The sequence below is a fragment of the Epinephelus moara genome, chromosome 3, assembly GCF_006386435.1.
Source record: "Epinephelus moara isolate mb chromosome 3, YSFRI_EMoa_1.0, whole genome shotgun sequence".
Taxonomy (NCBI): domain Eukaryota; kingdom Metazoa; phylum Chordata; class Actinopteri; order Perciformes; family Serranidae; genus Epinephelus; species Epinephelus moara.
This window is the reverse complement of record NC_065508.1, coordinates 1,724,230-1,738,409: the sequence shown is the minus strand read 5'-3', so window position 1 is coordinate 1,738,409 and position 14,180 is coordinate 1,724,230. Positions and strand designations below refer to the sequence as shown.

Sequence of the window (14,180 nt, the reverse complement as noted above, 5' to 3'; positions counted from 1 at the left end):
TTTAATCCATGATACAAAATCCTCAATGTTAAACAGATTTTTTTGTATGTCTTTGAAATTGTAGTCTGCTGTTTCCTGGTGTGACCATTAGGTGGCAGTATTGTTGCATTAATGTCTTCCTCCAAATCCCCCTCCTGTATTTGGTCTTTTTTTTGCTTGTCCAACTTCTATGTTTTCCTGCACTTTCTTTATTCTCCATTTCACTCATTATCTCCTTTTTCCTCCTCTCCCCTCCCAATCCTACCCACATTATTACTCTGTCTCTTAACCATCGTTTATGTCATTTTACTTTCTCTCGTTTAATTTCCCTGTGTGCCCTCCTCATCTATTCATCCATCTTTCCTTTGCCTTTTGTTTCTTCCCTCTCTCTTCAGGCTTGGTGGAGATGGACGAGGGTCGTAAGATCGTCTTCGTCCCGGGTCAGTCCATCCCCCTCACCATCGTCAAGTCGGATGGCGGCTACACCTACGACACGTCGGACCTCGCAGCCATTAGGCAGCGGCTCTTCGATGAGAGAGGCGACATCCTCATCTACGTCGTCGACAGCGGGCAGGTGGGTGGACAGAGAGAAAAGGAAGATGGGGAAACATGGATGGAAGAGTTCATATAGAAGAGGAATGACAGTGTAAACAAATAGAGGAGCTAGACAACAAAAAGGAAAACAAAGAAAGCTGGAAGTAAACAACAGCTAAAGTTTAGAATATCTAATAGGAAGCACAGGGACCATTTGTCTCACAGCAGTTTTACTGTTCAGCACGACTTCAAGAAGCAGAAACTCACTGCTCTTTAGAGGTGACGAAGGAGGACGTTTGACTGTTGTGGCGTGGAAGACACATTATTATGTTTTTATGAATAAAATATGTCCCAGAATTTATTTAAACACAGGCACAACCTTTTTTTTTCCAGAAAAACATTACCTTTGATCTAGTAAGAGTACAGATGAAGACCTTCTCAGTGTCTTTTGTTCCTTTTCTTGTGAGGTGTGAATAAATGAAGCATTCAGACTACCACTTAGAGTTCATCTAAAATCATTTGGTGCTTTATACACAAGTTGGAGCTTGAGAGCTTCACGAAGTCATTGTCCGTGTTGGAGACGGCGGGTTGGGCTTTGAAATGTTGGTTATGAAGACAGACATCTTCAGCAGCAGCGGCAGCAGCAGCAGCAGCGGCGGCTGAAGCGAAAGGGAAGACAGGAAGAGAGGGACGGGCTCACTGTCTGCGGTGTGAAACTGAAACTGTCGTCTGAGGAAACTTAATAAACCATGACCAGTAAATACAAGGCCGTGGTGACGGGATCTTAAACGTGTTGCAAAAACACAGAAAAGGATGAAGTCCAAGTTTTCACTTAGCGTGAGCAATACAATATCTTAACATCTACTCTATTGATTTGTAAAAACACTGATGGTGCGCAGAGGAGATCAGGCCTACTGACTTTGGTGATCCCCCTGACGTTTCTAGTCCCGTTCCCAGCTGGTTCAGGACGGTCCCATCCTCCATCGCAGACCTTCTAACATCTTGTTCTACACCCAGGTCCGTCTGGTTAGCTGACCAGGGGCTCCTGGCTGTCCCACGCTCCAGACTTAAGCGCAGGGGTGATCGGGCCTTTGCTGCGTCTGCCCCCAAACTGTGGACCAGCAGCCCTTTCCCAGTTGGATCTGCCCCCTCCATTGACTCGTTTAAGTCCAGACTCAAAGCCTACTTTTGTTCTTTAGCGTTTAAGTCCCCCTGATGTGGCCTTCCCTGACGCGTGCCTGTGTGTGTTGTCTCTGAATGTGTGAGCTGTGCACCTGAGTTATGTTGCCTCTTATGTGTGTGTTTTTAGCATTTTATTCCATCTGTGCAGCACTTTGGTCAACGTGAGTTGTTTTTAAATGTGCTTTAGAAATACATTTGAGTTGAGAGTAAAGACTGTAGTTATGAACCTGTCAGAGTAAACAGGACTTAACTTTTAGTGTCTGAAAAAAAATCAGTGAAGTTACACTCCTTGTCCTCACTTGCCTGATGAGAAATGAAGCTGTAGTTGCTATTGGCCGACTGAGATTTTAGAACAGTGGACCTTTTATTTAGTTAAACAAAATGTCTGATGAATGTGTTCAAAATAGCAGCGAAATACGGCACCACTGACTTCAGACCAGGTTTTTGTTGGTCACTGGCGCAGTCACTTTGGGCTGTTTCAAAATAGCAATAAGTCAACAATGCACCTAAACTGCACGTCCATGAGCACAGCTGGGTGCAGGCTCAGAAAGCGACAACTGCGTTGGTCTGAAACTCGTAATAACAGTTGTGCTGCGCTGCATGCAGCTTTGACAGGTGTAAGACAGGGCCCTGAGACTTAAATGAAATTAAAGTCATTAAAGGTGTCTTAAAAGTTGCCACATAAAAATACAAAGTCTTCAAAATGTACAATGATATGGTCAGCTGACTTGTGTAGAGTTCTGTTGTTTACTTATTTTATATGTACTTTATTGTTTGTGTCCGTTTCTGTGTCCGTGTGTGTGTGTGTGTGTGTGTGTGTGTGTGTTTGAACTCTGCAGCCGCTCAGGATTCAGTTTTGTTCCAGGCAGCTGTGACATATAGGAAGTCTTCTTTTAATCTGGGACGTACAACGTGACATTTATGTTATATGTCACTGTATTTGTGCGTGTGTCTTCTCTTTCAGGGCACACACTTCCAGGTGGTGTTCGCTGCGGCTCAGATGATTGGCTGGTACGACCCCCAGGTGACCCGGGTGGAGCACGCAGGCTTTGGTGTGGTGCTGGGGGAAGACAAGTGAGTGTACAACACACAGAGCCGACTCTTTGTGACTGTCTGGATCTTTATAAGATGTTCTCTCTCTCCATCTTTTTATGATACTAAATGAACAAATACAAGAGTGGTATGAATCTTCTTAGCAGCCTCTCAGCAAGAAAGCAAATATACATATTTCCCAAATTGTCCCAAATCCAAGCTTTATGGCTTTTTAAAGCATCCAGGCTTTTACATAAATCCAAAAATCAGTCAGTTCAGACTCTGGCAGTGAAACTCTTGACTCTGACCGTGTTGATACTGAGAGCACTGAAGGACCGAGTGGTGGAGCTGCACACAGACTAATAACAGTTTAACACAAATCCAAATTGCCGTCATCAGACCAACAAAGACCAGCAGCTCCTCTGAAGATGGAGACTTCTCCAACTCCAACACACTATAATCATCTAGATGTCCTTCACTGTATCTTTATCACCACTGCTTCATGTTTTTATTGCATTTATTATCATACATAAAAAACAAGAATTTTACTGCACGACCGCATCCACAAATAAAAAGGAAAAATATACAGCCGCTGGTCCACAAACAGTACACTCAGTGTTTGAACTGTTGGTTCACACACAAGGATGTAGAGCTGTTATTACTCAGCATGTGGAGGTGCGGGAGGGAGCGGGAAAGTTGTGCAGTAGGTGGACAACAGTAATTAAAAGTTGGACAGTGACAACATGAGATCGAATTGGAGAGACGCTTTCAGTTTGAACACAGAATAAACACAGACACACCGAGGTGACTTGAAAAAAAAACCCAGTGCAGACAAAGACTGGTGGCTGCTTCTTATCTTTTATCAAAAGTTAAAAGTTTAATGTGAACACACCACAAAGATTGCAACAAAGAAACTCCTGTTTTCTGACACATATTCTTTGGCTGTGTGAAAGTTAGTCAGTCTGAACACAACACACGTTAACACACTAAACTAGCCACTCATAATCATATGCAGTTTCATCGTGTGCTTGAAATACAAATTGGGAACAGTCAACTGGCTGAATGGCTGCTGATGAGAGCCAGTCGAAGCCAACGGTGCCGTACATACCACAACAACCGAAAGATGAAAGATGGCTTGTGTCAGAGTCAGACTTTAAGTGTTGAGACCAGGACTGAAGTTATCTTAACTCCTAAAAACTCAGACTTGAGATGCAACTTGAGACTTTAAAATGCTGAAACCTTCAAAGGCAGAAGGCCACGCCCCCTTTCAGCCAATTAGCATGAACACAAACACACTCTGGCTGAATCTAAATGTGCACCCTCTGAGCCCTCACATACTCTAGTTGTACGTACTGTGACGAGTTCACCGTCATCACGTAAAGTCAGTTCAGTTCAGTTCATTTATTGGTCTCCTTAGAGAAATTTGACTCTAGTCTGCAAGGGAAGAGACAGCAAGCCGCTGATAGACGATCCTCGAGACTGTTTTACTCGTTACCACGGAAACGTCCAAGCCAGGGTCACAATCATTGTAACAGCTGTCTGCTCATCTGTCCCTGCAGACAACAAGATATAAATCCCATGTATAGGGTTGATTTGTGAGTGAAACAAAATACATTTCTGTGTAACATACAAGCTGCAGATTCTGTTTTTCTTCTGTTGTTTTTCGGCCTCTTTTCTAGCCTGTATATTTGGCATTACACTGCCACAACCTTTGGGTTAGGCAGCAATAATACCATGCATTTTGATTACTCTCTGTAGCCTACATTTCTACATATGTCTGTATCATGATGTTGTTGAATATTATTTCTGGTCTACACAATTCAATTTTTGATTTAATAGTCAACAGTAACTGTTTTACATGTATATAAGTTTTGTTTTTTTAGTCGGCTATTAAAAAAAAACCTACCACGATACATCTGTATTGCAATGAATTGTGGGTTATTAAATCAATGGAGTCCGCTGAAGTCTGCACCCAGAGCGGACTCTCTGGAAGTCTGCAGAAAGTCCGCTTTAGGCCCTTTATGGACCGGCTGAATTGTGAATTTGGACAGGCCTTAGCACTCCCAGACTTCTGGCAAAACGCCTGCAAAGTTTGTGAGTCTGCAAGTGAGGTGAAGTCCAGACGTTTGGATTCAGCCTCTCTCACACACACACTCACTTGACCCCCTTGCCAAATTTCAGCCTCCGAGAGCAAAAACTGTGGCAGCCAAAGACCAAGACCAATCAACTAACTGACTGATGCAGCAAGCTATAGAGCTGCTGGTTGTAGCCTAACATGGGATATGGCAGATATGTAAGGCAGAAGTTATGAAGCCACACACTTTGAATATGTTCTCATTATCTTAGTTGTATAAAACAAAACACAGTTACTGTTTTGAAAAGAAAAATGATCGAATTGTGCCGTTTTAATTTGTGTTCCTAAATTTCAGCAGTTACCTTGATGAGTTAAACATTATTATAATCGATAGAAATGATGAACAAAACCATGAAAGTAAGACACAAGTTGTAAGAATCCTTTAAAACCTGCTGAGCATGTTTGAGTTTTTTTATTTTCATGCTACAGACTCTCCCTCGGCTTTGGTTCGGTCTGTCATCATCCTTTTCTTCACCCTTTACCTTATTTTCTCCTCTTCCTTGTCATTCTTCTCTTTCTTCCATCTACCCTTCTCAGCTCTGGTCTCCTACTTGCTCTCGTCCTCCATCTGATTCTCCTTCTCTTCCTGTACTCCTCGTCACCCTCCTTCATTTCCTGCTGTGTCTTCCACATCTTCATCTTCCTCATCACATCCGCCACCTTCCTCTTCTTGTCTCCTCCCTTTATCTTCACTGTCATCTTCTTCCTCATCTTCTCCTCGTTGTCATTGTCTTTCTGCTCCCTCTTCTCGCCCACCTTCACATCTTCTTCCTCCTCCTCTTCCTTCTCTTTCTTCACTCCACTTCTCAGTCCCGGTTTATTTTCCCAAGCAGTTGCACGTACAGTCTGCGTACTACTGTATATCCCCTGTGTATTATTTATTCCCTTTTTATAGTAAGCAGTGATTACTGTGTGGCTGATAGGTGAGCAGGCTCTATAATTTGAACACTATCTGTCACACTGTTGTTTTTTCCCAATCAATCGTCCAGAGAAGAAGAGCCAAGCCCAGGCAGGAGGTTGATGTTACGCTTCGCAGAGGCCATAACTAAGTGCTGCTAAACGCCCCACAGTAACCTGAGGGGGCGTAAATTGGCCCCACAATGTCTGCGCTACTCCAAACTCCATTAGAAATTTATCATGCTGTTTTCATAATCGCTCATCCAGACAATAAGGGCTTAAAGCAGCCACTGGGGGAGATGTTATGGCTGCAAGTAAACAGAGGGAAAAAAGGGGGGTTATTAAATTTTTGGCTCATGTTCTGCTTGTATCTGATTTGGTTGATTGTACAAAATGTTGTGCCCCGAGGTGTCGGCAAGCAGAATCTAATAGTTTGTTGTCGCAATAACTATTGGCAGCAGAAAGTCAAACCTGAGTACCTGGAAAGTTCTGTGTGGGGATGTTGAGACGTCACAGCACAAAAATACACTGCAAAGTCTCATAACCCTTTATTTTGTCTCTTTCTCTGTGATTTCAGAGTTCACTAGAAAGTTCTCACTGAACTTCTTGTCTTTGTTGCTCAGGAAGAAGTTTAAGACCCGGTCAGGAGACACGGTGAGACTGATGGACCTGCTGGAGGAGGGACTGAAGAGGTCCATGGACAAACTGAAGGAGAAGGAGAGAGACAAGGTGAGAGCATCTATCATTTCTTCAGTAACAAAGGCTGCTGATGGAGGAAATGAAGGGAGCAGAGAGACCATCCCTCTCTTCTCTCTTCATCACGTTGATGTCAGAATGTGTCTCATGCCTCACCACTGATTTACAAGAGGAGAGTGTGTTGTTTGGCGGCATTTCTGGGCATCATTTTGTGAGGACATGAAGTCCATACCCTTCACATGAGCTTTTACTTTTGAGCATCATAAAAAAGTTGGATTCTGCTGTAGGACACATTTGCTGTCTCATAAACTGAAAGAGAAAGGTGACATTGATAAAGGGCAAAAACACTGTACCTAATCTTCTCTTACCTTCAGTGGTGTCCAGCCATGCAGACAGTTTTGGTTTTATTTGTCCTGTTAGTATCAAACCCCTTTCACACTGAGGGTTCAACCTGGGCTGAACCAGCACTGACTTTGTGTGTGAATGTGACTTGGAAAACCAGGTTAAGAAGTGGGTTGGGTAAGGGTCGATGTTAATATGAATGGCAGCCAAGGCGAGACAAATTATCTCCCTGGTTGTGAATAGGGCACACAGCCATGATGCAGTTGTCACAGGTCGCCACAGCCCAATGGTGCAGTGGCAGCAGGAATGTCTTTACCTATAGCTACCATTTGAACAACCTGCAGATGTGGCAAGACTTGAAATGCAGAAGCTCCGAGCGTCCAGGAAGAAATTAAGCGGCAGATGATTGGAACAGTGAAGGACAACGTAGTGTGTGCAAACATAATGAAGCTGCTAAATAAGAGAGGTGTACACTGGACACAGAAACTGGTCACAGACAAATTAAAGGCACTGAAAAAGCAGTACAGTTGAAGTAATCATAATATTACAGGCCAAACCAGTTAGGTTAATTGTGTTTATAGATGTGATGTACTAATATACTATACAATGAGGGATTCAAGTGCAGAACACTATTTCTGAGTATCATGTATAAACCTCCCACCCATTTCTCTTTTAACACTTTATTTTTGTTGTTTTTAAAAATGTTATAAAAAGGTAGAGAAAAAAATACAAAACACAAACAGCCTTATACCATCTCTTTGTGATGGCCTTTTTACAAGCTGCCAACAAGATTTTCAGTATGTATCTGTCTTCTCTAAACACAGTTCCTCCTGCCATACTGCCTAAGTACAATGCCTTGCATGATCTAGGTATATTATAACCCAGAATTTTAATAATAACCATGTGAACATTCACCCAAAACAGTTTCAGGACAGAGCCAAAATACCCCGCCCATTTCTAGCACATGAGGTAACTGGTCTGTATTGCTCCAGGGTTGTGACCCAGGTTGCATCTGAGGTCCCGTTTATACGACAACGATTTCAGCTGAAAACGGTAAACTTTAGTTGCGTTTTGGCCGATCGTTTACACGACAGCGGCGTTTTGGGTGCCTGAAAACACAATGATTTGAAAACGGGTTCCAGAGTGCAACTTTTTGGAAATGGCAGCGTCTTCGTTGTCATGTAAACTTGCACTTGACTTTTCGCACATGCGCATTGCGGTTCCAGTCACTAGGCATGCTCGAGAAAGTCGACCGTCACAACAACAATGCCGAGCTCTGTTTGTGCTGCTCACCCTGTTGATTTGAAGTGAAGTGTAGATGTGTTACTGTAGCAACTCCACCGCTTCGTCCGTCCAAAGTTATCTGTGCATGCTTTCGCCATTGTGTCTTCTTTGTTTTGGTTTGTAATCACTGCGTTGTAGAGGAAGGCGCTTCAGCGCAGGCGCATGGCGTCATACTCTGGTGTTGCTTTGCAAATTTACACTGCCACCCATTGGCCTGGCGTGCATACGCAAAGGACAGACTTTTCCGTTTTTAGAGAAACTGTTGTCGTCCAAACAGGGCCTGAATTGTCATGACCAGGGATTAACCCGTGTTGGCTGACGAAAGAAGGGTTAAATGAAGGTCCGATAACGCAAATCCAACCCTGGACATTTCTGCCTTCACCAATATAGTGGAGTGAATTTCATGTGATGCTAACAGAATTTCAGCATCATAAAATAAACATTAATTTTCACAAATCTCTGGATCATCTATATTTGAACTGCTTTTTAATGACATAGAAGTAACAAGCAGCTGAGCATAAAACGTAGTCCTTTACCTTGGGACTGTTGGTTGACAAATCAGTCACTCATGGTTGTAGCTTTTTGCTGAGCTTCCCCCAACTTTTTGAGCAGAGAGTTTATTGATGTGGCTGTGAGATTCAGCTGAAAGCTCAGGAAAAAGCTGCTAAGTGAACAACTAGGTCAGATGTTCTTGTCAAATAGGTATTGTTGTGGAAAGAGATGTTAAATTATTTTCTTACTACATTTTAGTGAGCAGCATACATGCAATGTTATTCACCTCCACTGTACTGGCAGAAATCTCAGGGACAGATGTTCTGTCAGAAGCACAGAGAACACCGGACTGGTTGAACCATTTAGCAGCTGTACATTGGACCAATGAAGTTTTCATAGCCCGTAACTGCAACAAACCAGTTTGATTCCAGCTGGGACCTTTGATATGTTCCATACATTTCTCTCCTCCAATCCTGGCTTCTCTGTACAAAAACACGGTTTTAAGTAGGCATAAGCCCCATGTCCACTTGATTTGGATGAGGGGAAGGGTAGAGCATGCAGGAAGAGAGGACGGACCCGCCTGTCAGTGTGGGTTCATCAGAGGAAACACAGTATATACTGTATATTAACAGATTTCTCCTCCATTTCCGCTCAGTGCAGAATCCACACACAGCGCTGCCAGCGTTTGTAGTGCAGTGTAATGTGGCGCTTTCATTGCAAAGCATTAAAAAATACGCTTGCCTCAAATAAAAAGGCTTTGGTGGACACAGCCCTTAATGAGAAGCAAACAGGAAGAAAACACTACTTGTGAAAAATTAAGGTACACACTAGGGGTTGCAAATTGTAAGCTTAATCGATCATTGGTAAAATGTATTTATCAACTACTCATTTAATTGTGAAAAAATTACTTTGCTTATACTAAACAGTACCAAATTTTTTTTTCCTTTTATCAAAATCCATTGCAACATATTGTCTATTAATTGTTACCATCTCTAGTACACACTCCATAGCAACTGAGGTTTTATCAATGACCCCCCAAATCTTGGGATCGCTCTGAGAGTCTTACCTAGCTGAGTCAGGTCGGCTAACTTGAGCTCAGTGCGGTCTAATAATCTGGCTCACCCTGACAACTAGTGGTGACAACATGATTTTTCTACCAGCTGTGCAGCTGTGACATGATGTGCAGTACAGCTGGGTATGTTTGGTCATCCAAACCCAGCTGTTTTGTTGGATGTGGTCAGAGGTTCAAGAAACTTGTACCTCTTACAGAGTCCAGGGCGGCCATGTTTTTCCTCCTCCTAGAACCTATTGTGAAGTAAAAATGTAAAAATCTAAGACATTAGAAGAGGAAAAACCTCACAATTTTGCATCACTTTCTCTCCTTATTTGAGCAGTTATTTCTAAGTTTTTAAATATTAAATGGACTTGCACTTGCATGTTTCATTCATGCACTCACACACACACTCGTACCCTGGTGGCAGAGGCTACCATACAAGGTGCAGTTTAACATTCATACTCATTCACACACTGACAGCACAGCCATCAGAAGCAATTTGGTGTTCAGCACCTTGCCCAGGGACATTTTGACATACAGAGTGAAAGAGCCAAACCACCGGTCTTCTAATCAGTGGACGACTCTCTCTACCCCCTGAGCCACAGCCCTGTGTCTGAACTCCTATCTGTCGGTCCAACACTGGTCCAGAGTAAAATAAAAAACCTTGATTTATTAAGGTAATGCGTACACTAAGTTTGCGAAATCAGACATGTTTATAAAATAAATGTTTGTTTAATGAGGAAAAAATGCAGGCAGTCTTGTTAAAATTATTGTCCAACACATGTCAAATTGCATTGATATCTATCTATGGGATCCTTAATTTTTTTATCTCCTCAAAAAGGGGCACAGCCTTGACATTTTGTGACCATATGTTTCGGTCTGGTCTGTTAGCATAAGAAGCTCGTTGGCGGCGGGAATCCCTAATGAGCAAGTAAAATTAGCAATTTTTTGCTTAACTGTAAATGCCTGGCAAATGTGTGTTTCATAATTTATAGCTGTATTGTCATATAGGCCTATCCATTTTAAAGTACAAAGTAGTTGTCATAAGCTATGTTTCCATCCAAAAGTGATTCGAATCATTGGGAAATGCGCATTAAAAGAAATACGAATCCTGTGTGTTTCCATTAAATGTACGGACTTTGGTGAAAACTATGAACTCGCGCGAGTTTTCCGCAGAACCGGAAACAAAACAAGTCTCGCATTCTTCTTCTTCTACGTTTTCTGGCGGTTGGCAACCAGCTTGTAAATGCATTACTGTCTTCCCGACCCGGAGTGTGGATATCACCATGAAGAGAGGTGCGCTACGTCAGACTTAATTCGAACATAACTGTTTCCACCCCCATTTTGCGAATCAACATTTTTTTGAATCAACCAAAACCCGGCTAAAGCGAGCGTATTTTAGTTTGTGCGAATCAGGGGATTTTAATTCGAATTTTGGCGTTTCCATCATAATTTTCCCGATGTGATACTTCTAGATGCGCATCTAAACAGGCTGATGGAAACATGGCTACTGAGTAATGGAAATGTTGTGAAATATTAGGAAAAAGTTGCAGGAAAGTTTTGAAAAATTATTGGGCAAAAATGTGTGGGAACATTGAAAATATCTTTGACAAATATTGGACAAATTGCCATGAAATGTGGTGTAGACATTTATGTTCCCAGGAGGATGAGTCAGACCACCTTTGGTTTATCCCCTGACGTTGCTCCACCAACACGATGAACAAAGAGAAAAGAATAAAAAGTTCTGCAGAGTTTCTTCAGCCCACAAACACATCATTGTTATGGTAGTAAACAAAGAGTGAGTTATGTTTTATTTTGGTCTCAGACCTTTTGAACTGCACATTAAAAAGATTTAAATTGTAAAAATGTATCATATATTTTTGGAAAAGATGAAAAAGTTAGAGGACAAAACAACAAATAAGAAAGACGAACACAGCTGCAGCACCTCAGGAGTTGTGTTGTTGTTTTTATGAATATAAATCTGAGCAGTTTTATTTCTGACCGGCTGTTTCATATTTAAATGTCTGTAGGAAGTCTGCTTTATTCCTCCAATATCTCCTCAGAATGAATGGTTACCTTGGTTACTGTCAGAATATTGCATATTATTTTTTAACTTGTATAATAATCATTTTATATCAATATGTCCTGTCAAATGTTTAATCTTTGATAAGCAGCCATTTAGTGAGAGGGACACCATCCAGTGAGCAGCTCATTATTTCCGCCTTGCGCCCAGCTTTTGATTCACCCAGGATGACGAGGCTTATTTTACAGTAATGACCGTCTCACTCTACAGTAGCCATTAATTCTTCGCGCTCTTATCCTGCGCGAACCGAGCCAAACTCTGGATCCTTCTGATCACATCCAGAGACGACCACGACTGAAATATGAAACGACGCCAACAGAAATTTTTCCTCTCATCTGCTGAGCCCTGAGGACGGCCCCACTGTGTGTGGTCTCTCTTGAACACACACACACACTGTCTTTTATACTTCTCTTCCTCCCCTCCATCTTTTCATCATGCTTCTCTTTTCTTCCTGTGTCCTGTGTGAGCTTGAACCTCGCCGTGTCTGCAGCCACGCTGATGCTTTTTCTGTCTTGTTTGCTGAAAACACGTCAGTCTTTGTCACATTTGTGTTTTAGTTTAAGAGGAAAACTCGGACAGACGGAACTGTCTGGAAATAACTAATGCTAGTTGGAGTGAGCGTCACCTGATTAGCCAATAGTACTGAATTATAACGTATATGATATCGCTTCATTAATCTCAGGAAATTATGTCCCCTAACTGTAGCTGTCACCTTTACAGTCAGGAAAACACAGACTTAAGCTTGGTCGTGATGTTATGAGAACCATAATCCAGGTGTTCCTTGTGGTTGCACCTTTGATGGCGATAGGAAAGTAACCTGTCATCAGAATTTCTGAAAAAATGTTAATGCCTTGAACAAAAATTTAACCCCAACACTCCCATTTTTCATGAGTTCAAAAAAAGACCTGAAACTTTTTATATGCACACAAGAGTGTAACTAAAACTCTCAATATTTGGTCACAAATGTGTTCAAATCCATGTTTGTTAGCACTTCTACTTTTCCAAGATGATCTATCCACCTCACAGGTGTAGTATATGAAGATATTGGTTAAACAGCCTCGTTACTACACAGGTGTGCCTTGGGATGGTCACAATAAATGGCCACTTTAAAATTTGCAGTTTTAACACACAACACATTGCCACAGATGTTGCTAGTTTTGAGAGAGCGTGCCATTGGCATGGTGACTACAGGAATGTCCACCAGAGCTGTTGCCTGTGAACTGAATGTTCATTTTACTACCATAAATACATCTCAGAAGTAATTTCCGTGAATTTGGCGGTACATCCAACCAGCCTCACAGCCAACAGAGCATGTGTAACCATGTTAGCCCAGGACCTCCACATCCAATGTCTTCACCTGCAACATCATCGGAGACCAGCCACCCAACTGCTGATTAGGGCTGGGCGATATGACCAAAATCTCATATCATGATATAGGTCATTTTTAATCCGATGAATAAAAAGTCGTCGTCCTCCAGAGCTTTAAACTCTGCCACGAGGGAGTACAAAAACGTTAGTAGGACGAGGGGAGGACATTTCTCCTCGTTTGATAACATTACGATGAGTCAGGCAACCGACTCGCTGGTAGCGAGAAAGCTGGTGAATCAGATCAATAAAATGTTATTTTCTGATTGTTTCACAGCAGTTATGTTATAAAGCACAAACACGCCCTCACCCCCACACACCTCTGCTCAACACTGAGGCTGTACTCCGCACCACCTGATTTGGGCTGAATATTGTCTGTCTCGCTGCATCTCTGCGGGGCTGTGCCCAGTGTGTGCAGCGCAGCAGAGACAGACAGCGGTGGAATTATATAAACTCGTTATGTTACTGTAAGTGCCGTAAAAGCTTTGCGAATTAAAAAACCAAGAAGAGTAATTTATCCATGAGATCCGTGCAAAAGATGGACAGACTCCAAATGATGAAAAATATTAAAATAAAAAGTGTAATTTGCATCACAACGATATAAACGATAGAGCAAAATATGAAACAATAGACATTTTTCTCTCGTCACACGATATATATCGTCATATTACACAGTGCTACTGCTGATGCAGTCCTGCTCATCATCCTCAGCAGGGTCTTGACATTACTGCAGGACGTCATCTGTACTGACGTAATCGGGCAATTGCTCACCTCCAGTAAGGTTTGGATCTTTGAAGAAGGGTTCTCTTCACAGATGAATCCAGTGTGACCCAAAAATGTATTCCTGTAGCCCTAGTCAATGTGAAACCCATAGTTCAATAATACTAGTCCATACCCATTGGTAGCTTTGTCACCTTCTACCTATGCCAATCCTGACACTGACAGTTTCTGTGATTATGTACAGCATACCATACCATGACTTAGTCATACCAAAAATTAAAAAACAACACCAACATTGGTCCACAGGGGGAGCCACAGCGATCGGTCGCATTTTAGCCATTTTTAAGCATTTTTCTGTTGTTATAGCGCCACCCAGTTGCCAATTA

General features: G+C 42.2%; 1 protein-coding gene across 1 annotated transcript in view; it reads left to right on the top strand.

The window, feature by feature from the left end:
- The window catches only part of rars1 (arginyl-tRNA synthetase 1), a 34,911-nt gene that overhangs the window by 9,571 nt on the left and 11,160 nt on the right, over positions 1 to 14,180 (top strand). The window contains exons 10-12 of the mRNA XM_050041012.1: positions 375 to 553; positions 2,660 to 2,769; positions 6,382 to 6,487. Coding sequence (XP_049896969.1) covers positions 375 to 553; positions 2,660 to 2,769; positions 6,382 to 6,487 — 395 coding nt within the window. The remainder of the gene's footprint in view (positions 1 to 374; positions 554 to 2,659; positions 2,770 to 6,381; positions 6,488 to 14,180) is intronic.